Source organism: Siphateles boraxobius, unplaced genomic scaffold (genome assembly GCF_051911475.1).
Source record: "Siphateles boraxobius isolate OS27281-9 unplaced genomic scaffold, OSU_SipBor_1 41, whole genome shotgun sequence".
NCBI lineage: Eukaryota > Metazoa > Chordata > Actinopteri > Cypriniformes > Leuciscidae > Siphateles > Siphateles boraxobius.
Genome location: NW_027509042.1, coordinates 6,806,129 through 6,832,678, shown reverse-complemented (window position 1 = coordinate 6,832,678; position 26,550 = coordinate 6,806,129). Strand labels below are relative to the sequence as shown.

The 26,550-nt window shown below is 35.7% G+C and overlaps 1 protein-coding gene across 1 annotated transcript; it reads left to right on the top strand.

Annotated features, from left to right (window-relative positions):
* The first annotated feature begins 3,813 nt into the window (after positions 1-3,813).
* cfap20dc (CFAP20 domain containing) lies at positions 3,814-26,446 on the top strand. Its single transcript, XM_077197994.1, has 17 exons — positions 3,814-4,153; positions 4,250-4,339; positions 5,083-5,176; positions 5,728-5,800; positions 6,085-6,199; positions 6,369-6,522; positions 8,373-8,522; positions 9,724-9,903; positions 10,067-10,180; positions 10,907-11,038; positions 15,328-15,641; positions 18,888-19,211; positions 21,219-21,401; positions 21,807-21,878; positions 22,925-22,986; positions 25,509-25,600; positions 26,125-26,446. The coding sequence occupies exons 1-17, from the start codon at positions 4,133-4,135 to the stop codon at positions 26,235-26,237; spliced, it is 2,283 nt and encodes a 760-aa protein (XP_077054109.1). The 5' UTR covers positions 3,814-4,132; the 3' UTR covers positions 26,238-26,446.
* Positions 26,447-26,550: the final 104 nt, after the last annotated feature.

The following is a 26,550-nucleotide window of genomic DNA, read 5'->3' as shown; positions in this document are numbered from 1 at the left end:
GCGTCCCACTCCCTATGCTATTAATACCTAATAACAATATAGGTTTTTGCCAGGGTCGATATTGTCCCGACAACTTTTTGAAACATCTCACGGCACGGACATAATACAAATAAATAAAACATCTCCAATTAACTTGCAGGGCATTAATTTTGTTAGTTTGTCAAATAATAGGCGTTCTAGCCTGAAATGTTTTTTTTAATTTTTTTAATCAAGCTGCTTCTGGTGAAATCACAAAACAAAATGCACACAAACGTGTCCCTGCTTGATTTACAATCACTGATTAACATATTCCAGAACCTCTGGCAAAAGATAATTTCACGGATTTATTCATGTGAAAATTCTCGGCACTAACAATATATATTAGTAGATCGTATTAAATCACATTAAACCCAATGTAGCCTACTTTTGAAATTGATTTCTTGGACATCATAATGTTATTATTTTTCCCAAAAATTTTTATTGTACATATCTAGCATTCTAGCAACCTCCTCCCCCACACACACCTGTCCCCTCTCCCCACCCACCTTTTAAAACAAAAATACACCACTGGTTGGAGATGTGTGTTCGGTTGCTCGAGTTTTATTTACTCACACAAGTGAGTGACTGACAAGTTAACCCTACCTCGCGCCAGTAAATACGTCATCAGAGAAGATATGTTGCTGCAAGAGGGAGGGGAAGTTATTTTGAACAAAGATTAAGGAGGCACAAAAATGTAAAACCAAAAATAAAGTGCAATCATAAATAATTTATAATAAATACTGAAATATTACATTTTAAAAAAATTGAATTTTCGATTTTGATTTCATTGTGACTTTAAAACTTCTTTGAACGTAACTCCTTGTCGCTCTCATTCGCGGAACTTTAAAAACCAGCGTGACGGGGAAAAAAACATTACAGTCAACAACGCAAAAGCCCATTTCTTGAGGCTGAAATTGCATTTTAAATGGGATTAGATACAGCTAGCCATGCTGTAATACGTTGAGTAACAGTTAGCTAGTAGCATTCTGATTTCAGACCAACAGCGTAATTGTGATTATACTACAGTTCACTAATAAGTTAATATATAACTTACACAATATTTGCACCTCCAACGAAAATCGTACAAGAGTTAAAGCAGAATAAACCACCTCCCAGCAACACACATAGTGGTGTTTTTATCCTGAATGTACTTGGTTTTGAACGATTCGGTTGAGTGAATGATCAAATGAATCACTCAATGAAGGGCTTCGTTCCTGAGAGATTCAGCGTTTGGGAGCGAATCGGTTGAATGTTTTATTTAATGATTCACTCAAAAAGGCAGTCCTTTGCTGCCACCTACCGGCGTAACTATGTTAATTTATACATACCAGCGCAGACTTAAGAAATAGGAAATCATGTAATTCTGAATTAAATTTTTGATTTGTAAGAAAAATACTGTAAAAGTGTAATGTGTTGTTTTCCATGTAGCCTATAGGTCATCAGGAACAGTTGCCAGAAGTATTTTTCACCATTTAATTAGAGGGAACATTTACACCTCAATCAGAAAAACGAGACAGTGATTAATTGTTCAAAGGGACTGGATTCCCTGTTGAGCCACTCTCCCATTGCCTTACTGTCTGTGAATAATTTGCAGTTTATTAGCAGCTTGTTTATATGTGTATTGCAGAAAGTGAAGAAACGTACTCCCAGTCTCTGCATAACAACAAGGGACGGACATTCTAAAATAGTTTTACAGCACAATTATTTTCTCTATAATTGGTTTACTTGAAAAAAAGCTGTTACATGGAAAAGTTGTCAAGCTGTTGCCACTTAAAGAAATCTTCATATATCCATGACAGTGAAATGATGGTTACAAAGCCTATGGCTTATAAGTTAGCCTAATTGCAGAGGCCATTATCCACTGCAAAGACAATATATTAAAGTCAAATAAAGATATATTTATAGTGATCGCATGCAGCAACCTGAACCTTGAGAGACATGTTTAAGTGGATTCAAAACTGAAAGAACAAACACTTCAGTGCAAAATAATGGCAAAAATATGTGTATTCAACACCATACAGTGATTGAGATTACTGATGAAAAATTGAGAATGTGCTTGACTTACTGAATCAAATAGACTTAATTTGTTAAAAGGTCATTTTGAACTGAAAATAATATAGATTACAACCTATACAAAACCTAGTTAAATTTTGGCCTTCAGATAACCATAGAACCCTTTCAGCTTTATTCAAGTATTAAAATCAAACCTTACACTGAGTATATGTAAGCCTCAGTGCTCTCTAGGGGTTGGCCTTTACATTCCTATAGATATTAATATATAGCAATGATAATAATGAACGATTTCTGCATAGCAGACAGTTCTTCTTGTAAATGCTTATTAAAAATAGCTTAATTAAATGCTAAAGGCATGAATTTGTTAAAAAGGCGAAGTTATTTTTATGGAGTTATTTAAGTTATGAGATTTTTTTTTAAATAAATTGCTATAAAAAGGCATAACAGAATACACAACTCAACATTATTTAAACACATCCACACCAAAACAACCTGATAATTCAGTCAGTGCGCAATGTTTCATTTACATGTTGAAATAAATTAACATCAGGAATAACATTAATTATAAGTCCACAGTTTAAAGGCACTCAATAAAAAATCTTGGTATGAACTCTGCAAATGTATTCAGCCAGAAAAATTATGTAAATGTCTGTTTGCATCCATAGGCCTAAATAAGGCTATTCTTATGAAATGACAGCTCAGTGGTCATCTATCACCCTAGGGAATTACAAAAAAAGGGGGTCATCATTTTCAGTATTCAACAGATTGCCTATAATGAAGTGGCACTCTTTGTGGTTTCCAATAGTGTTGTTAGCTTATTGATTGTAGGGTGTCTATTCAGGTATGCTTCAAGCTGCCATCAAATTACATATTTGACCTTCAGTGACAATGGCCTTAATTTACATTGCTTAGTAATAGACTTATTAAAAACTGTCCAAAATCCAATTTGGGGAGCAGTTTGCAGTTGCTGCATCATTAGTATTGAAATGCATGTAAAGACCCACCATCTGCTCAATGTTAAACCTTTGCCACACAATCGCAAGACACGCTTCTCTGTCTAAATTATCATGGATAGGAACCTAACAGATAATATTTCTTTCTTTCTTTTGCACATTGCACATTGAATACTAATTCTCTGTTGGTGCCAGTCTCCATAGTCACAGGGTAAAATACTGAAAGTTTAATCTCTGACTTACAAAAAACGCATGCATTTGACATTCACCATTCAACAATGATGAATGATTCACAATGCACTTAAAGCAGTAGGTCTAGGTGCTGCAAGACTTTGGGGAAGAAGATGTTATTCTAACACATGCAATTGCACTGTCATTCAAACTTCACTAGTCAACTTACTGTGTCTACAATTAAGACATTATCCACGGGTAAAGAGAGACATATTCAACATGACATGGAGAATGTTTAGGTAAAATCAAGTTAATTAATATTAATATATAATTGGTGATTGAGGAGATCTGCCCCTTCTATGTAAAGCGCTTTGAGTGCCGAGAAAAGGACTAGCTATAGCCTATAAATGTAATGAATTATTATATAATATAATATAACATCATATAATAATATGGACTATTCATACTAAAACAATGAAATGTATTAATAAAAATACACGTAGCAATTATATTAATTGCTTAGAATCTCAATCTATTTCAATTCTATTTCCGTAATATTCAAATTCACATTACAGTTTTGCATAAGTAAATGGAATTTAAAATGTATTCTCTATCTATTCATTCCAGGCTCAGAGTGCCACGGTGATAGCGTCCCGTTGCCATGGAAACGACCTGCCGCTGCACTTGCCTGTGTATTAGCTAATCAGCTAACCAACTTAAGTGTTTTATTATTAAAGCGCTCTAACAGCCTAAATGACTAAACGAACCGAGAATTTGTAACACTGTTTTTCGTTCTGCTGGATGAATGTGGTTAAAATGTGTTGTGCGCTAGTCGGATAGCTACCATTATGAAGGCGACTGCTAGCTGATATTAGTTCTATAGGACCGTCATTGTGCTCCAGTGCTTATGAATCATCTTTTGTTTGTCTCGAAGAGGACATAATAAAGCAACCTTCACAATTCAATCTTTTGGCAGCATGTTTAGGAACGATTATCAGGTACTGTGAGTGGGCACTGAACTGTAATTCTATGCTGTATTCTGCAATTCTTTTCAATGTTCTTCATTGTGTGTGTGTGTGTGTGTGTGTGTGTAGGGTGGTCTCACGGTTGACATCTTCAGTGCACAAGGAAAAGATCCTGTGGCAAAATGGAAACTATATGGAAGGAAACCTCCAATAACTAAAGTATGTTTCACTATGACAGATTTTGCCATAATCATAATGAAAAGAAGAAAATGTAGGTTTTTAACTGGTCATGGAAAGTATATAGCCTACAATATGTTTCAATATATATTTTGTTTAGCATCATCATATTTTGCTTTTTCATAATCGTTTTATTCTAAATTTAGCTTAAAAGCCTACAATATAAGCAATGTAATGATGGCCTCCCATTTTGACAACTTACCTCATAGTAATGGGGGCATGTTGTCACAAAGTCATGTGTTCAAAGAGCTGTATCTTTTTCCCCCCAAGGCAATTATATGTAGTCAAGACTCTAAGGCATGTCCATATAAAGAAACTGGCCTTCAAAAATAAACATAAAAAGAAAAGAAAAACCTTGGAATAAATTAATAAAAACCTTATTCAGTAGAGTAAAAAGGGACACACATTCATAGAAACACAGTTTGCATTGCAGAATCTGCCCTTTAAATTATCTCTTGAATTGGATGATGGCTATTATTTTACATTCTCATCTACCTGAAATACCAGAAGTAGCAGTAAAAAGAAGAACTAAACTAATACCATACCAGAGAAACCTGCACAAACCCTTATAACTTTAAAACAACAGTATCTGCAAAAAGTCCATGTATTGCTTTTATGTTTTTATATACTGTATATATTGAGATATCGGTAGATACAGTAATACTACTGAGGGGGATTATTTGAAGCATCTGTCATTATTTATTGTATCTTCTCTTTGTTAACAGGTGTTTGATAAAGAAGTGAAGGGCTTTGTATACAGTCTTGAAGGCAGCAGTCAAACACACAAGATGCAGTTACCTAAGGATAGCAAGATGGCTCGTAAGTGCTGCCAAAATCAGAATAAATCAGATTCAGTGCACTTACATTTCACATTTTACATTTAAAGCTAACGAATGGCTAACTTTAGGGCTTAGATTAATTTTAAAGATTACTTAAGTATTCTATTATATTAAGGCCTACCATTTGTTTAGGTCTACAAAGCTAGATTAATCTTTAAGATTAAAGTTAAACTGTATTCAAACATTCATAAAAAAAGAAAAGAAAAAGGCAAACCTCACAGAAAATACAAAAAGCTTACCTAATAATATTGTTTGATTTTGGTTGAAAATCTGAAAGTTAAGCACTTTCTTTCACTGACCCTTTGTTGAAAGTGCCTAACTCTATTTTTGAAGTTTTAGCCTAGATCTGTTACTGTATTTAAGCATCTTCACAACATTGCTTTCTCATTGCAACAAAAAGATCAGTTTAATAATGGCAAGTGTTACCGTATTGTCAAATAGGGATTGGTTATTGTTGAATCACCAATTATATGTGTCTCTTTGTGCGTATCTCTTTCACATCTTAAAATCTCATGTTTCTTGTTCCTATAGTTGGTCTGATTCAGAAGTTTCTGATTCTACAGGTCAACATTCCTTTGGGAAAAGACTTTTCCACTGAGTTTCTGTGAGTGTTTCTTTTTAAAAAATAATTTAAAATATAGTGTCATTGTTAACAGGTTCATCCGACATTTATCTTCAAGCTACTGAAAACAATCTTGTTGTTGCGCTGCTATGATAGTTGAAATTCAGGGTTTATTACCATGGAGAGTGAATTAATTCACACTTTCACGCATGCAGATACCACTCCTACACATTCTTGTTCAAACACACATGAGAAAATGATTAAAGATCTTTCCATCTGCTCCACAGAGCAAGCTATTTAGTTAACTTTGTAATGCTGTCTTCTAGAGTTACTGATGAAGAGCACCTAAAGAGGAGACTCTACTTGTCGACCGTTCATAAAGAGCTCTCAGCAACCCCGTTGCATGCGAGAATACCTCTAACGTGCCTCAAACGAAATACTGTAAGTCTTGAAGAACATTATGCGCTAGTGCATTCTCCACGTCTGTCTGCAAATGAGCAGTCAGATCATTCTGTCATAGCTCACTGAGATACTTTGTAACATGACCAAAAAATGACCTGTAAAAAATGCTCTGGAGCTAGTATGATAAGGTACTACTGTCTGTGTGCAGTGGTGTAATCTGTGTATCGATCTGGACTCCCTCACCACTGAGATATTCAGAGGGAAGAGCTTCCTGTCTCTGGATGGCATCATCATCTCCGCCTGCTGTAAGGTTCGCCGCATCTTCACGATGAAGAATGAACCAGCAGACTGCATAGATGGAGGTTGGGGAAAGCTTAACTTGATGGATACCATTTTGTAGCCCGCTTTTTAAAGTGTTCCTATTATGCTTTTTTTTTTACATTTTCGACTTTCTTTCATGTGTAATGTTGCCGTTTGAGCATGAAAAACATGTGCAAAGTTACAAAGCACAAAGTCACTCCAAAGGCAGCTATTCTTAATATAAGTAAGCACTGTCTCTGAACTCCCCGAAACGCCTCGATTGTAGTCTTCAGTTTTCTTCTGGAAACGTACTCGTCACAATATTTCTCATTTAAATAATTCCCACCCAAGGCATATGCAAAAAAAGTGCAGAGGCCTGGTTGAGATAGTTAGTGGTGTGTTGAAACTCACCGTTATGGTAAGGGACGTGACATTTCCGGTCCAGCCAACCAATCGGAGCACATTGCGCTTTTTGGATGGAGGGGCTTCTTAGAGACAGGAAATCAAGCCAAGCATTTGGTTCTGACAGGTCACGTCAGTCAAGCTCGCATCAGCAGACTCTTAGATGATCCACGTCTACCTATAGGAATACAACGCCTTGCATCTCTATATAATGTCCATTCAGTATTATCAGCAGCTTTATCGTGTTGCTAGGGAGACAATTACCCTCCTCAATCCCTAGCTCCTCCTCTCGTCCAGACAGGACTTGGCCTTCTGATATTCCTCTTCGAATCAGAATAATTTATAATAATAATTTGTTACATTTATATAGCTCTTTTCTGGGTACTCAAAGCGCTTTACATATGGAAGGGGGGAATCTCCGAACAGAACCACACCACCAAGTCGTATGCTAATTGTCAATCATCTTTGACAACAGTGGTCCTCCCGACAGAACTAAACTGAGCGTTCCTGACAGACTGGAAAGAGAGGTGCTGTAATAATGTGAAATATGTAAAAAATATGTTTCTTTGAGAAATCAAACTCGAAAACCTATTCTAGTAATTCCCAAAAGACAAAATCAAGACATTGAAAAGAGGCATAATAGAAAAGAGGCTTTATCCCCTTTAAAGTAAACTGTGTAAGTGGCACTTTCCATTAATAGGGTATACTTTGGTGTACCATTTAGTTAATTAGAGCACAAAATCTAATGTTAAATGTAATGTTTAGCTGTGTCCTACATTTTGTTTGCAAACCTGTTGCTGCATGACTTTCCTCCTATTACAAAAAAATGAATAAATCCATAAACTTGTGCCTCATAAAATCAGTTTCTGCAGCATGGCAAACAACAAAAAAATATCATTCCATTTTCTCAAACATTGCATTATTGACTGCATTTGTTAAGCACACCCATTCAAACCTGTAGTTATAGAAAGGAAAAAATATAATATTTGTGACATTTTTGACATTCCTTTAAAAAAAATGTATGACAAGCATTTTTTCTTGAATTTATGAGAAATACGTTTAGCAATAACAAAAAAGCAAACTAATTAGTCTCTAGTGAATAATAACCTAATGTAGGCTATAAATAAATACATTTTGTATATTTAAAATAATTATATTTATTATATGTTATATTAATGCTTTATATTTACTATACAATCAATGTTAATATTGTTAAAATATTAATTAATACTTATTTTTCACACAAAAAAACTAAATTAAACTGTATTTATATTCATGACACCAGTGTTGCAAAAACAGCAAACCTCACAAAAAATACAAAAAACTTAAATAATGTATTGTTTGACCTTGGTTGAAAGTCTTAAAGCACCTTTTCACTGACCCTTTCTTGAAAAAGATAAAAAATTCATGGAAAGTGCCTAATGCTTAGCCTTACTTTTTGACATTAAGCATCTTTGCAAAATTGCTTTCTCATTGCCTAAAAACATTAACTTTTTGTATTTTACTCTAGGTTTAGGTTTAGAAATAGGAAATGGTCCAAAAGAGGAGATTCCCAGGAACTGTCAGTTTCCTAGTGAAGTTCAGCATGTCGTCCAGCTGGTGAACATGAAGACACTGGGACAGACTGATTTAAAGGGAGGACCTGCGAATTCAGATACTGGTCAGTTCCACATGCAAATACTCCATCTTTTAATGTGATTTCCCTTCTTTGCTTAGTTTCTATGCTTTTCTTTTTGAGTGTTTAACTCAACTGAGTCATAAAGTGTTGTGCTTTTCTCCTGTTCTGTGCTAAACAGAAGGTCAGTCCCCTCTGCAGAACTCTCCTGCTATTTGCTGTCTGTTAGTTTGCTGACAAGAGACACCTCTTGCCAAGAGAGCTCTAATCATCTCTCTTTAGTCACATACCTGTCCACTCTGCCAACCCAGTGAGACCTTCATAGCTGTTCTTAGGGTTTTTATTCATCCAGACATCTGTTAGCCTCACATCACAGTGCCAGACGGCTGTCATCTCACCTTTAGGATCTAGAAAAAGAATCAAATAATGCCCTAGCAAGATATTAATATAACTAGAGGGTCAACTGACAAGAGGTGCTGGACTGTAATGAGATCATATAAAATGTTTCTACATATTGCAACAAAAGACTGCAATCTCTTGTTTAATAATTTTTTCCCTGTTTTATCACCTAGCAACAATGTATCAAAACACTGTGGGCCTTGTGTATGAAACCGTGTAGTTGTGGTTTAGAGCTTTGGATCCTGAGCTGGCTGTTATGCTGAAATGACAAATGGCAGTATTTTGTGTTTTGCTGCCAGGTTGCCATGACCTTAACACTGCTTTTTCTTGCGGCATTGCGCTAAATAATATTTGAAAATATGCCAATTCCAAACCAACAGATGGCAAGGGCCTCACAATTACAAGGATTATGAATATGAAAGCAGTCGTATTGTCATAGAGAATGTCGTGATATTGTTAGTTTAAATACAAACAATATTAGATTAACGATTTTAATTCATCGTCACTTTGCTTGAATGGCAGATGTTAGAATACTCAGGGGTTAATTTGGGTTGAAACAATCCACCTTTGAATAGAAATTTTGCTTGATTTTTTAGTGGTCATGCAATAACTTTACATAGACAAGAATCATAGATGCTTTTATTTTATTCTGATTTTATGGTTGATTTTTAGCAGACATATAAGGGATAAAGCCTGACATATGGGGTAAATCTATTTCTTCGAAATGGAAAAGTTTATTGAACTTTTATACATAATATTTTAATAATGTAAAAAGAGGCCTAAATTTGCCTGGGCTATGTATATCAGTTAGGATTTAGTAAGCGTTTTGTGCATGTGTGTTTACTAGAAGAGACAGGTGGCATCAAGGCATCCATCACAAGGTGTCCTACAACCCAGGACTTCTCCCATATTGCTTTTGGTTCAAAAGTAATCGGACCTCCTCCACTCACCGCCAGGAAGAGCAGCACATCTGCAAATAGGAAAGAAGAAAGATCCAAGTCTGAATTGAGCCTCAAGATACCATTAGGCAAATACATATTTATTTATTTTCTTGACACATAACATCTAAGACCTAGTGAGAGTAATGGATATTTTGGTTCAGAGATTAGATTCTAGTAATGATACATGAGCTGATGTAGTCTGGGGAAAGCAATCATCTTTGTACTATTATATTATGTTTCCAAATATAGGCCGAGCTGAAAATGTACAGCCACGACCTCCACTTGAAAGGCCATCCGCTGAGAGAATGGGATCTAGGATACCACAGAGAATCCAAAATGCAAGGAGAGAAAAATCAAACACAGGTGACTTTATTAACGTATATTATATACCGAGCCTGTTGGAGCTTCAACCATTCAAATGTTTGGGGTTGGGACAATTTTTAAAATTTATTTATGTGTTTGAAATGTGTCTCTTATGCTTACCAAGGCTGCATTAACAAAATATACAGTAAAAACTGGAATACTATTTTAAAGTAACTGTTTTCTGTTATAAAATATCTCTTCAGTGCCACATGATCCTTCAGCAATCATTCTAAAATGCTGATTTAATTCTCAAGAAACATTTCTTATTATTATCAATCTTGAACACCATGATACATTTTTCAGGATTTTTTGATGAATAGAAAATTCAAAAGGACAGCATTTATTTGAAATATAAATCGTTTGTAACATTATAAATGTCTTCACTGCCACATTTGATCAAAATAATGTGAATTAAAAAACTGAACTCACTTTTTTTTGGTAAGATGTTAGGTCACTCAGCTTAAGTATGTTCATATGTTTTTGGGGACTTTAAAGATTATTTGTTTAAAATAGCACTTTTAATATTTTTCAGTATTTATGTTTTGCATTTGGCAATCACATTAGCATTTTTTTTTCTTTTTTAGAAATGTTAATCAGACTGATCTAAAGACAAACCTCTCCCCCCCTCCCCTCTTCCTAAGGAATATAATTCCTTGTTGACTTTTGAAGTCTGCTGCTACTACAAAGTCATTGGATTTTATCTTAGTCTCATATGTACTCCCTAAGATAAAGAAGGTGGCAAAATTAGCCTGAACCCAAAGGGACCTGAGCTTCAAGGAAAAATTGCATTATCCTCACTTCAAACTCTGGGCTCTGATTTAACAGTAGAAGATGAATTAACCGGTCCAATTCTACAAGGTGAGTAATTATGTTCCTTACATGTTATAGTGCTGATACTTAAACGGAAGTAACTCATAACATAAGTGATACCTGCAGTTGTGTGGCTTGTTTAGGAGAGGTACTCTACTTTTAAAATGATTCATTTAATTGTTAAGAGATCAGACATATGATTTTCACCTGATGGGTGATAAAATGGGTCAAAGAAAATATAGACTTGTAAGCCTGTAAACATCCACATAGCAATCAACCACCCAGAAAACCATAGCAATTAACACCCTGATCAACACCCTGAAAACTACCCAGAACACCCTTAACAACACATTGTTCTGCCCACCCATTGTGATGCTGATTTTTTGCACAGGAAGGCATCATTCACATTTTCTAAAGGTAGGGTTGGCAATTTCGTAGAGGCTAGCAATAGCAAGCTAGCTTTGAAAGCATAGATCCGACCCTCTCCCCAGAGTGCCCTTCAAAACAGATGAGACCACTTCTATTATTAATTGCTATCAGGATTTGAAGAGAGTTAGAACCAGTACGTATAACAAAAAGTGTTTATGAAAAACATTGCCTACCCTAGCTTTAATGCACAGATAATGTACATAAATGTAGTTTTACATGAATACAACTCAAATTATGGAATAGTTTGTGAACAATTTAGATCAGTCTAAATGTAAATTAAACATATATACAACTACAAAATGTTTCTAAAACTAGATTTGTACAATCCATCCTGATCTCTCAGAGTTCAGCTCTACTTGTCTTGAAATAGCAAAGGCCTAGCAAACTAAACATACCAAATGAGTGATTCTGGAAGCCGCCTTGATGCCAGCACTGAGAACACGAGCAGTTGTTCCACATTAACAACCCTTTCCTGCGGAGTAGGTCTAACTCTAACTTCCCTTTAGCAGAGGAAAGAGAGTTCATTAGTGGTAATGGGACATTAAGTACACTGTGTAGGTCAGAAAGAAGTCTCTGGGGTTCGGGCAAGCTTGCACCGTGGGCAATTAGAAAAGGTGATTACAATATAAGCCGTTTTTACGTGCCAGGAATCGAAATATGCAAAACCCCTTTGGAATGGCAAGAGCGAAGGCAACTCTTGAGAGGTGCTCTGTGAGCGTGCATGCTTTAATTAGATGAAATGATACTCTGTGAAGAGCTTAATAGAGCCTTTACATCACTTTATCTGACATGGCCATTATGTTGCCGTTTTCGTATTTCATCTTGTTTAGCTGACAACGTCATTATGATCCATGTATATGAGCAAAACAAACAGAACAAAACACAGGCCATTCAAAACAACCCATTAGAGCTGTATCTCAGTATGACAGTTTTTTCTCTTAGACAGCAATGAAAATAAATGGAGACAAAAATGGAGATGGATGAAGTATCAAAGACCTTAGTGATAAGTCATAAGTCTCTGCTAGACCTTCAAAAGTGTCTCAAAAGTCTCAAACTGTGTTCAGAAGATTTCAGTTAAAGTCGGATTTCAATATAAACGTGAACATTTCTCATCAAATTCGTACAAAAAACAGATTATTTGAGAAACATTTTTTACTAAAATTGTATATTTTTATATTAATTTTATACCTCTATGTCAACAATTGTCCCATTTGTTTCTATATCTCATAAGGATTCTTAGTAAAAAATAAGTTGATAAGTTGTCATATTACGCTTTTTTACATTTTCAAACTTTTTAGTGTGTAATGTTGCTGTTTGAAGATGAAAAAGGTCTGTAAAGTTACAAAGCACAGTCACACCAAAGGGTGTTATTCTCTATATCAGTAATACTGTTTCTGAACTTCCTGAATCGAGGCGATTGTAGTCTTGAAGTTGTTGACCAACCACAACACAATGTTCCAGCCGACCAATCAGAGAACTCTGTGCTTTTCGGAAGGAGGGGGTTCATATAGACCGGAACAAAACAGAGCATTACTTCCAGACTAAGAAGAGAGGTGCTGCAACAATGTAAAATAAGTGAAAAATAATGTTTTTTGAAAAATCAAGCATGAAAACCCATTCCAGTAAACCCCAAAAAAAACAAAATCAAGACTTTGAAAATCGAGCATAATATGTACTCTTTAAATGAAACAGCCGACAACTCTTATGAGCTACAAAAGAGCAACCACTGAGCAATAAAAACTTTTATATGCTGTGATATAACATTGCAATCATCTAATAGTCCACAAAACATTATGAGAAATGTAGTGCCATCAGTATGACCTGTGCATTTGTGGTGGATGATGATAGCCATCAACCGGAGTAAATTAAAGCACAAAACAATTTGTTCGGCTTTCCGATGCCCTTTATTTGTCCTTTTCTCGTACGAGAAAGTACAGCTCAGGTTCACATTTCACACAACTTCACAGCGGTTTAGTCAGACTTTTTACTGCTGTGCATTTTGCTGAAGTAGATCAAAGCTCTGTACACTCGCACAGCAAATTCATCACTTGGTCTCTGCGGTGTCTTTTGCTCCCTGCTCTCTGGGTGTCTTCTCTTTAGTATGAGGGCATGCAGACCCCACAGGCACACATCGGCCGTCTGAATTATGATCTTACTGTACCATTGCTCCCTATCTACTAATGATGCTGTTTTTGTGTCAGTGGGAAAGCCAGAAAGTCCCCACTCTCTCCGCTATTCCCGAACCCACACACACACTGGCAAGTTAATATGATTTTCCCTTTATTCTCTTAGGACTGCACATGTAAATTCCTGCTATCCACATCTTTAAAATATTGTTTTAAAAATTCCTGCTATCCACATCTTTAAAATATTGTTTTAATGCATCTCCCCCATTTATGTATATTTTAAGGCATCATTAAAGCATAATGCTGCAATAAATTCCTACTCGCACACAGTTGGCAAGCATAGTAGAATCTATCTCAATCTTCCAGGTTTCTGGTTCTGCTCTTATTTGCATATGCTCATTAAAATGAACGCAGCCGAGGAACATGAGTGCCAGTATAAAAAATGAAAGACGAAACATTATGTTTAGTAATTAGATCTCCATTATTGATCTTTATAGAGACAGTAAGTCAATGGAAAAAAGAGGAACAAGTAGTAATTGTTTTGTAAACGTTATTACCATAGTTTTCAATTGGCCTTTTTTACAGAAAGGTTGCACTTAAATAAACAAGAAAATTCTCTATGCTCAAATGATTTTCTGTTTCCTCTACTATTATTATTCAGTGTCACATGATCCTTCAGAAATCATTATAATATGCTCAAGAAACATTTATTATTATCAATGTTGAAAACAGTTGTGCTGCCTAGAATTTGTGGAAACTGTTTTGTTTTTTAGGATTCTTTGATTAGTAGAAAGTTTAAAAGCATGTGTTTGATTTTTTTTTATGACGTATTTTCTGTCACTTCTAATCAGTTTAGTTGCTGAATAAAAGTTTTTTAATGTAAGTCTATGCAGTTGTCTAAAAAGTATTGGGACAAATTTGAATGCTTAATGGGGTCATCAGATGCAAAATTCACTTTTACACGGTGTTTGCATATAAATGTGTCTTTGCAGTGTGTGGACAACCACCATACAATGAAAAAAATCACTTCTCTCCTTTTCTTTTAAATCCTCAAAAAGCCTAAGCACTCTCAATAATCAAGCCATTTGGATTTTCTGAGATGTCATATTCCTCATGCTCTGCCCCCGACCACTGACGGACTGTCCCGTATTAGCATATTTCCCTCAGCCATTTGTATACTGTCTGCCAAGGCAGTTTGCCAAGACAGCACTTTTTTCTTGTGTCGACACCCCCCACGGAAGAAAGGGGTGGGGTGAGCAGTTGCTCATTATCATTTAAAGAGACATGCACCGAACCGGGTCGCTGTGAACAGAGCTGTTTTTGAGGAGGTAAAAAGGGTGTTGTTTTACATAACCATTGAGGAATTTTAACCAAAGTATGTTACAAACTTTACATGAAGACCCTATTGAATCATACCAACTTGTGGAAAATGGGAATTTAGGTCACACAAATATATGACTTTCAGTGCATTATACTTGGCATCTTGAAAGTGCCCAAATAAATTTTGTCTTAATTTCAAACAATGTATTGTTTTAACTTAACGAAACGTCTTTGTGAAATTGTCAGTTGAAAGAGGTTTCAAATGTATTTTTTTTTTTACTGTAAATTAAACTTTTTCTTTTTTTTTAGTTATATGATGCACAGGCCTAAGACCTGTAAATCAGCCAAGTAAAGCCTAGACAGAATTTCAGAACAAAATACTAACACATACAAAGTACAGCACATTTAAAACGGCAACAAATGGTGATATTACCTGTAAATCTTCCTGTCATATTTCTGCAGACTGGGCTTCTAGTGCGGATACATCTGGGTCAGCCTTCAAGCCTCCATGTGCTGCTTCACCTACAGAGCGTGTGCTGACTACAGATGATGCTGACCTTTGTGACACAGAAACCGAGCTCTCTATCTGCGACAAGGAATACGAAGAGGAAGTCTTCACTTTCTCCTCATGCCCTCACTCAGCAAGACGGAATCAGGCTAGCAGCAACCCTGTTGAAGATTTGACCTTTGGCCTTAAAGGTCACAAGCTGGTAACAGAAGGAGAGCGCAAAGATGCACGTCTGGAGGATGATTTTGTGTGTAGTGAAAGTGATGAGGTATGGACACATAGACAACACACACAATTTAAAATGCAGAGATAGCAATACATTTATGGCTTTGAAAATAATTGATTTAACAACTTGCTTCTGACATGCAATAGATTAACAGATTTCAAAACATTCAGAAAGTTGCTCAAGTAATTTGAGTATTTACTCTATTGGGTTAACAAGAGCGGCAAGCAGAGCTGCACAACTGATAATTAGAGCTAAATTGTGTACAAAATAAGTTTAAAAAATAAAGTAAGCTTTCGGTCTCGTCCTAGTCAGCTTATGAAATCACTGTGGAAAAAAAAGCATAGTTTCTGTCGGATTGGTTTGGTAAAATGACTATTAGAGAGAGAGAGAGAGAGCGAGAGAGAGAGAGAGAGAGAGAGAGAGAGAGAGAGAGAGAGAGAGAGAGAGAGAGAGAGAGAGAGAGAGAGAGAGAGAGAGAGAGAGAGAGAGAGAGAGAGAGAGAAAGATGCATTTCTTTCTTTCTTTTGTGGAACATAAAAGATATTTGAAAATATCCTTAACATGAAAGTACTTTTTAAGCAATTAAATAAAATAAAAAATGTGCATATAAGGTCATCTTAATTTTGTCAATCCTGTTCACTTTTTCTGAGACACCTGAAGAAATGATCAACTCTTCCTTTAATGCCACAGATGTACTGTAGACATATGCAACCACAACATCAGAAACAATTCCCCAACTCCTTAACACCTGTTGCCTGCATTGTTTCCTCTCAAGGACGCACAATCTAGTAGAATTAGCTTCTGATGATACACACACAACTTGATTGTTCCCCCCAGGGTCCCTGCCACTCTGTTAAGTCAATAAAGAAAACCATCAGTTTTCTTCAGTTCAGTTCATTTGTGACGAGACGGCATTGAGCTCCAATATGCTCCTGGGTTCTGCGTCCAGTGAGAGGATCATCATTCATTTATTTGCAGTCTGTTTCGTCTCCTCTTGGGAAATCATTCTCATCTTTGGCATACATATGTTCTGCTGCACTTAATTAGACATTTTTGATTGATACCGCTGACAGATTTATTTGTTGTTTATTTCCCCTTCCGTTCCCGACCGTGATTTTTTTTTTTTGATGGATCTTTGTTTTTCATCTTCCAAAAAACAGATGTCTGCATTTGTCTACTTATTACTAATGAGAGTTGAAATTTTTTTTTTAAATGACTTGTTTGAACATTCTGAACATTATGTTTATGTTATACCTCTATAACTTGCACCTGTGTGATATTAAATCATTTCCACTGGAAGCAGAGGTGATTATATCCGCCTAATGACTTCATTATGCCACAGAATTGTCAAAAGAAGATAGATGAAGGCGTAACATTGAAATTCATCTGTAACACATCCTAATAACCACTAAACACACCCTGAGAACATTCACTTTCTTAGGTAACCTGCCAAGCTTAAATAAATTCATTGCAAATAGATATAGGGCCGTACCAGACTGATGCGTGTTTACCTAATGTCAGCACTTCTCATGGTGAGAGGAGATGACACTTTTTTTTTAAATCCAAATAAACGATATAATATTAAAACTGGTCTCTCCAGGGGATATGAAGATGGAAAGAAAGAAGACAAAACTCAGGCTGATCTGATGGCTCGGCTGGCCGTGCCCTTTTAGTGAGGTTGTCATCATTAGTGTGAAGCTTGCTGTTTAAGACCATTAGTGTAGATCAAAGTCTCACTAGTTTAAAGACCATATCTGTTCCAAAACAGAGCAGAGACAGACAACTTTCCGGGCACAGTGTCACCCTGATTAATTACAGGTAACTCTGATGTTACTCCGCCCGCACCAGACTGTCTCGCGTTGTGGCTATTAATGCGTTTTAACTGTGACAGCATTGGCGTTCGTGGCTCTGAGATCCTTGCAAGAGATTTCATCATTCTCTTTATGACTCCATCACAAGTTTGTTGTTAAAATTGATATTTGTAGTTTAAGAGAGAAATTTGATTTATTAATGCCTTTCCTTCCTTGTGTTAATATCCCAGGCTGAAAGAAGATAACCGAACGGAGTGCCGTTATTAATCTCGATATTTCATAACTAGTGATGATTGCTAAGGGAATTTATTTTCATTTTAAATTAAGCCTTAAATATCAAACTTCAGTGCTTAACTCCCCTAGTGAAAAAGAAATATACTAAAATGTAAATGAAATATACTTATTTTATGAACCTAATATAAATACCCTGCAATTGTACTTTTAGTATACTAAATTTGTATACTTAAAGTCTGCTAAATTGGAACAACTACTTTTGTACTTAATGCACTTTAGTTATCCGGAAATAGTGCTGAGGTCCAACTATAGATATACTTAAGTATATTTGATTGTGTTAAGTGGAACTATTGCAAGTATACTTTAGGTACACTTTAAATATCTTGCATTTAAAGACTGATGTTATACAGAGATCATTCTATACTAATAGCGATATTAAAACACATTTTAGGCTTAATATTAAGAAATGTGCATTGTGCGATAAAGAAGTGCTCCAAATAAAGTTTCATTATAATATTTGTATCAGTAAGTCTCAAACGATATGTCAGTAAATATATTAATGGATTTGTAGTATACTTAGTATTAAATAAATGTATTTTAAACACACTTTGGTATATATTTTTTTCCACTAAGGTCCTTTGTGCAACAGATATGAATAATACCTCAAATTGTGTTGTTTGTTGAGGACAGGTGTGCTATTACATTATTACACCTGGTGGATGAAAAAACGAGCAGAAAATCCCATAGATTTTTTTACATTAAAACCAACTGGAATATCATAAAGTCTTAAAGGAGCAGCCAGCGATTTCTGAGAAAAGCTGTTGATATGTGAAATCACCAAAACAAACACCCCCACCAAAAAGGATCACACCCCTAATTTGATAGCTCCGTCCCCAGTTCACAAACACACTATGCAGCACAGGTACCTCCCCCCTCATGAGTGGACACGCCCCTTACTGCTGATTGGCTACAAGTGTCTTTTTGTGCTTGGTCCAATCCACTTTCAACAGCGTTTAAAAAAAAAACCTTTCTGCACCTATAAGACCCATTCACACCAAGGAGAAAACACGTTCATAAAGAACACGTTCATAAAGAACACGTTTACAACCTCATAGCAATGAACTAGCAAACACCCATTTATCTAACATCAGCCTTTTATCATGTTTTTTTTCTGAAAATCTAAAGATGTCATTATTTCATACAAACTATTTCCTATAACAATCAATTATTTTTTCTTTCACAGGATGAAATGCAGACAGAGTTCCTCCATAGATGTGCAGTCCATTCCTTTACTGCTCCACCTCCTTCAATACAAAAACACACAGTCCTACCAGAGTTCTCTTATGAACCAATTAAGACTCAGGCCTCCACAGTCCGGCATGTCTCTAAAGGACCAAAGAAGCATGAACCCATGCGAATAGCACCAACCCGCTGTCTCTCACCGAGTACCTCCAGTAGACTGGATCGGTCCGAGGCTGGCAGACCTCTGCTTGATGGAGATACCAGGATATCTATCAACAGAGCATCTGTGCGAGAGATCTTACTGAACAATTCTGGGCCCCAAAAGGTGAGCCTGTTCACTTGTCTTAGTGTTTTTTTCCATTCAAAAAAAGTCAGCGTGGTCTGATAAAATCAAATCTACACGAGCATATATGTACACAAAAGAAGACATTTTGAAAAAAATATACAATGAAAGTCAATGGGGTCCAATGTTGTTTAGACTTAACATTCTTCAAAATATCTTCTTTTGTGTTCTGCAGAAGAAATACATACTTACAGATTTGGAATGACATTCATTATACTTACAGATTTGGAATGACATTCATTGTTCGGTGATCTATTCCTTTGAGGAACTGACAAAAAATTGCCAGCATAATATAGGTAAGGTAGAGAAACCACATGGGTTTTATGGAGTGAACCCACACAAATCACATGGCCTGTGTTCATGTGGATGAAATGTTTCTTAACCGTAGCAAGCATTCAGGGTTAGAGGGAATCAAATCAAGCACATACTTCAGCTGAATTAGTGCACTCCAGCAGAGTGGCTTGTTTATGAGGGCCTCTGTTTCTTATTGTAATTTCCGAACTGGTGTGGTTCATATCTTCCCCAGAGGCTGGATATTTTAATCTGAATCCATTCAGATTGAGGGGAGTGGGTTGTGCCCTTGTATTGCAAATAGCTTGGACATAATGTTCTTTTGTCTCTAATTTTTAAAGCATGAACTCCTAGAGGAATGTTTTTGCTCAAAGGTCCCTTTTTTTTAGCTCAGGGGTTATGTTACAACGAAATTACTTTGCCTCGGACATTTGACCTATATAGAAATAGACGCAAATGAGACAATTGAGTCATCAGTCAAAAGTTTGGAGTCTTGATCAGTGGGACTTAACCAATATTGATGTATTAATGTGATGCTTCCATTGCAAAGCCTATAATAATCATGTATATGTATATATATATATATATATATATATATACACATATATACACACACACAAACAGGTGAAACTCGAAAAATTTGAATATCGTGTAAAAGTTATAATTTTGATGATTATGGTTTACAGCTTATGAAAACCACAAATTCAAAATCTCAGATAATTAGAATATTATATGAAATCAATAAAAAATACAGAAATGTCGGCCCTCTGAAAAGTATAATCATGCATATGTATATAGTTATATATACTAAATATATTAGTTTCACCTTTTAATTTGAATTACTGAAATACACAAACTTTTGCACGATATTCTAACTTTTTCTAATTCTGAGTTAAAGGAACAAATCAAAAATGAACATTTTGTAAACATTTACTCACCCTATATGTCAATCCAAACACAAAAAGATATTTTGAAACACTTGCCGGAATAATCTACTCCCCTCTGCATGTGAGCAAAACTATGAAAAAATATATATTTTTCTTTGTCCATACAATGAAAGGCAATGGGGTATAATGTTCATTTTGACTTCTGTTGTATGGACTAAAACAGTTTAAATGTTCTTCAAAATATCAGAATATCAAAATAACAGATTTTTTCGATAATCCTGAAAAGCAGTGGACTTCAGCAAAATCTTTATTTGCTCTCCATTTCATCTGATTGAAGCCTAGGAGAAACTAGGAAATCAAAGAGAACTCATTAGTGTTCTTTCCTCTATTAGAGGTTGGAACATGTTTGTTAAACAGAAACTAAAACTGGTTCAAACATTCAGCACAACTACCAGACTCTCACCGCAGGTCTGAAATGGTGATTAACTAAATGGTTTAAATAGAGTTTGATGTGGGAATGACTGAGGATCATTACAGGTGCCAAATAACACTACTTTCCCCCATTTAAACATGGCGCATAACTTTGATGCTGCAGAAGTTTCTGGAAGGTCGCTCCTAGATCCAGGTAGGACTTCATATAAGTGGATTTCTAAGCAGCAGGCAGCCGTCCCTGCTGATGTCTTGGCCTTAATGGGGGTGCCAATTAGCTTGCAAGCTATGATTGATTGCTTGCTAATTAGCTATACCCAGTAACGATTTGTATCACTGCAAAGTGGCACTGATGAAGTAATGAGATTTTGGGGCTTTACAGGTGAGTGTCGATGGGAGAGTTCAAACTTTGGGCTCCAGCAGGTGTGATCTGAGGAGAAGTCAAGATGAAGAGGATGAGGATGAGGATGAGGAAGATGAGCTACGAATATTGGCAATTCTGAAGAAAGAGCAGGAGGAAGAAGGAAATGGAGACATGGGCAGCCCAGGCCTTAGTGCATCACAGGTAGGATATTTATATATCACCCTAAAATCAATATTATCAATATAATTATTTTATTATTTTCAATATAAATATTACCAACATTTTTAATTTAATATACACGCTAATGTACAATTTTACTTTATTTTTGATCAAATAAATGCATCCTTGGTGAGCATAAGAGACTTTTTTTCTGTTTTGTTTTTTTACAAAAAAATAAAAAAAATGTTACCCACCCCAAATTTTTCTGCAGTTGTGTGTATAATTATATGGAATATAGAATGGGTGTGTTAATGATACTAAAAATACGTTTTGTTTGCAATACTTCTAACTTGACTGATATGACACACCAGATTTCCAGGTTTTGTGAGATTCAATCATATACTAAAAACACAATACCAGTAAATAAACACTTTTATGTTCTTTTAGGTTCACCACTGCAACATAAGTCTGAGTGCAAGCAGCGATGACACCTCAACCTGGACTCAGTGTATTCCTTTGGTGGGCACACACACACACACACACACACACACACACACACACACACACACACACACACACACACACACACACACACACACACACACACACACACACGGGCACACACACACACGCACGCACGCACACACACACACACACACACACACACACTCACACTCTTGAGGACAGCTTGGAAAGGTCTAAATTCCTCCTTCATCATTAGGCCTCTCAGTTATCCAGAGTAATTTGTATGGATGAACTGTAGCTAGCGGGCAAATAACAGAGTGAATATTAAAAACTGGTTTCCTATAAAGAAGGGCAATCAAACAGTTTATATAAAAAAAAACACTAATTAGAGTGAAATAAACTCCCATGGCATTGCAATATCAGACCCTATCCATCAGTTGTTGATGTGGTTGTCATCTGTTGATTAGAAGGATATGCAGCAACTGCTAATCATGCCTGTGTGCCTGATATTGAGAAACTGCAAATTATAAGACCGTAAGATTGTGAAATCATAGCAATACTGCCACCACCAGGTTAAAAGAACTTGCACAATACTCAAGTCAAGTGCTTCTCAACTGGTTTTGCTGCAGGATCCAGATTTTACATTGTAACTTTAATTTATCTGGCAGAAGTAAAAAAAATGTTCTTAAAATCAAACACAAAAATGTACTATGAACTGCATAGGCCCAACAATATGCAACATTATTAAAGTGACACATGCTTGAATTGGACAATTTTGTAAATGTATAAACAACAGCAGAAGTGTGACCCTCCAGCCTAACACATGGAACGACATTAGTATTAAACTATCAGAAAAGACCTGCAACTCGATTTTGATTTAGGACCCACAAGTTGAGAACCACTGCTCCAAACTAGCATAAATTTTTCCAAACTAGCTTAAACTAGTTTAAACTCCAAGCTTAAATCATTATTTTACAGCAAGGTATACAGTTATCCAGAACATCTTATATTTTCCAACTAGACTGGAGCTAATAGTGGGCAGAAATGACCCTTGAACCAGATTATAAATACACACTACTTATTTTCTCTGTGGTTTACAGCCAGTGGATCAAGGCCAGCACTATCAGAAAGAAATGAACCCTCTTCTTCACTCTAATCCCAGGTAAGAGAAAAATAAAGGTTTTTAGCCTCACTAAGTCTGTAAAGTTCTGTATAACTCTAAGCCATTATTCTAAGCTCTTAAAGGGTTAGTTCACCCAAAAATGAAAATGATGTCATTAATGACTCACCCTCATGTCGCTCCAAGCCCGTAAGACCTCCGTTCATCTTCAGAACACAGTTTAAGATATTTTAGATTTAGTCCGAGAGCTTTCTGTCCCTCCATTGAAAATGTATGAACGGTATACTGTCCTTGTCCAGAAAGGAAATAAAGACATCATCAAAGTAGTCCATGTGACATCAGTGGGTTAGTTAGAATGTTTTGAAGCATCGGAAATACATTTTGTTCCAAAAACAACAAAAACTAGACTTTATTCAGCATTGTATTGTCTTCCGGTTCTGTTGGGGATCCGCGTTCAGTGACGCTGCTGACGTAAGACGCTGCTGACGTGTATCTGGTGCGCCCGAGCTTCGTTTACAGTCTGAGGGAGACGCGCGCTGGAAACAAAACAATCTTCACAAACATGTCTAAGGATTTCCACACAGAGGAAGACTTGCATTTTTTTGCCCAGCCATATTTATTTGAACCCGAATACACGGACTCACCAGATACACGTCAGCAGCGTCTTATGTCATCAGCGTCACTGCGGACTCGTGAACGCGGATCCCCAACAGAACCGGAAGACAATACAATGCTGAATAAAGTCGTAGTTTTGGTTATTTTTGGACCAAAATGTATTTCCGATGCTTCAAAACATTCTAACTAACCCACTGATGTCACGTGGACTACTTTGATGATGTCTTTATTTCCTTTCTGGACAAGGACAGTATACCGTTCATACATTTTCAATGGAGGGACAGAAAACTCTCGGACTAAATCTAAAATATCTTAAACTGTGTTCTGAAGATGAACGGAGGTCTTACCGGCTTGGAGCGACATGAGGGTGAGTCATTAATGACATCATTTTCATTTTTGGGTGAACTAACCCTTTAAGTGTTGAGGCTCAGTCGTGAATGAGTAATTTCACGAACTTTATCATGCTAGTTCATAAGAGGACTCTTGTCAGCCCTCAGGCTCATGCACTTTCAACAATTTGGACTTCTAAAAAGTGGTAACGAAATGTGATAGGAATAGGGTATAGCTTTTGGGCACTGAACATTTTGATGTTTCTATTGACAATTTTATCCAGTGGTTCCAGGGTACTAAAAATAGCTTTTGAACATCAAAGCATATAAAAAGAAAGCATGTGGTGTGCTCGACTAAACTTGATGCCAGTCTTCAAACGATTTGGCTGCCATTCAATATATGATGAAACCGTCAGACGGTCTTTACGGAGCATTGCAACTTTTGTCAAAAGTCTCCTCATTCTCCTTACTGAGTTTTTTAATTACTTGAGAAATATTAATAATAACAACAATAATAATAATATAAAATACATTTCTGTTATTAATTATAACTATTTTGTTTATATATTATTATATTTTATATAATTATATATATTTACATAATGTATTATATTATTATTAACAAAAACAACTATTATTATGTTATTAATAATATTTTATGAATTATATGAACAAAATTTTATATATATATATATATATGTATATATATATATATATATATATATATACACACCCCATATAAAGATATATATATAAGATAAAAATCAAAGAATAAAGAACCTACATTTAATAATGAAAACAAAAAATAATTCTGTAATTCTATTATATTTTATCATTAATAATATTTCATTAATTATTTAAACAAATTCATTATAAATAATAACAAACATTACTATTATTATAATTAGTAGTAGTCATATAAGTATATAAATAAATATATATTTATAGTTAAAAATCAATAAAGAATTTTTTTTTCTTTATGAGGAAACTAATTCTGCATAATGTAGGACCTTTACTTGTAAATGAAGTGATAAAAAAAAATGTGGAGGTCATTTTATTATTTTATATACACATTTTGTACAATCCCACAGCATAACTATGGCTAGTTTCCTACGCAAAAGTTTTCCTGTCAAGGGATGCTGCCCACACTGCCATGCCTCGGTGATTAATTAAGCATGGTTGTCAGAGACAATGAATAACCAGGAGTTATGCATGTGCTCAGAGGCTTGCATGTGTCACCTAGCTGTCACCGCTGCAGCAGAGCTCACTGGGAGGTCATCATCCACCTCCCTCCCGTCCCACCAGGGAGCCTGTCCATCAACACCACATGGTACCTTGAAAAGTGTCATGTAAATGAGAGAATATGAAAGAGAGAGACATGCAGAAGGGGGGTCTTTAATTCAAAACAAGAGGTAACTCGTAAGCGGCAGTGCAGGAGTTTCAAACATGGGCTTTGGTGCAGCTTCGTGCAATGATTCCAAAAGCTTCAATATAATAAAACTATATATCATAGTGTGCATATAATATAATTCCGTTTTAGTACTAGGACAGATTATCATGCCCCTTCAAGAGCTGTTTTATTTGAATATTTTAATGGCTATACGGTTAACCCTCTTGTAGAGAATGGATGGATGTCCTTAGCCCTCCGATAGTTCATCCAAATCAACAGATGACCGATGAAAACCGAGACCACAGCAAGGCCTCAACCAGAGGTATGACCCCAGAAAAATCCCCATCCTGGGTGCTTTGTGGCTAAAAATATATCATGATCTAAATTTCACTTGCACAGAGAAGATATGTGCTCAAGTACAATTACTTTCTTGATTGATATTTCCTTCATCTAAAACCCACAGTGATATTTATTTGACCATACTAAAACAGCTGGGTCTTAAATTGCAATTCTTACTGCTCAGGAAGAAGAGATTTCATCTAGAGTTTATACACTATATGGGGTAAATTGTCACAATGCGAACCTGCTAATAAATTGCTTATGAGAAATCATTGAATGGCTGTAATGCAAAAAGTAAAACAATTTTGAAAATAATTGGAGAAAAGGAAAGAGTAACATATATATACATATATACAAATATAAAAACACAGATAAAGGAAAATAAGCATTTATTTTATTTTGTGTAATTGAACTTTTGACTCAAACCCTTGTAACAACTTCCAAACTTTCCCTGACTTTATTTTCTTATTTTTCTACATATAACTTTTTTCTCTATGCTATCCACAGGGTCTATGTTACACGACAACAGTGGAGAGGAAGAGTTTCTCAATTTAATGTATGATCCCTGCCTCAACTGTTACTTTGATCCACAGTCTGGGAAATATTACGAACTGCTCTGATCCCGAGATGAGCAACATGTTGATCAATACTGCCACTATGTATGGTTTTAATTCAAACACTATAGGCTACTGTCCTACCTAACAATGAATTTAATGGGTGTATATTTCTTGTAACTGTTTCTAATGTGATATAGATTTTTAGTGATCAATTCATAATCAAGCATGTTTGAACTGAAAAGTTAATAAACCATATGATTGAATCCATGTCAGAGTTTAATTTGGTTACAACCTTTTTCTAATTTGATCCACAGGTTTTAAATTAATCTCACTTTTAAATTAACATAAAAGCAAAGCCACTATAATAAGACAATCT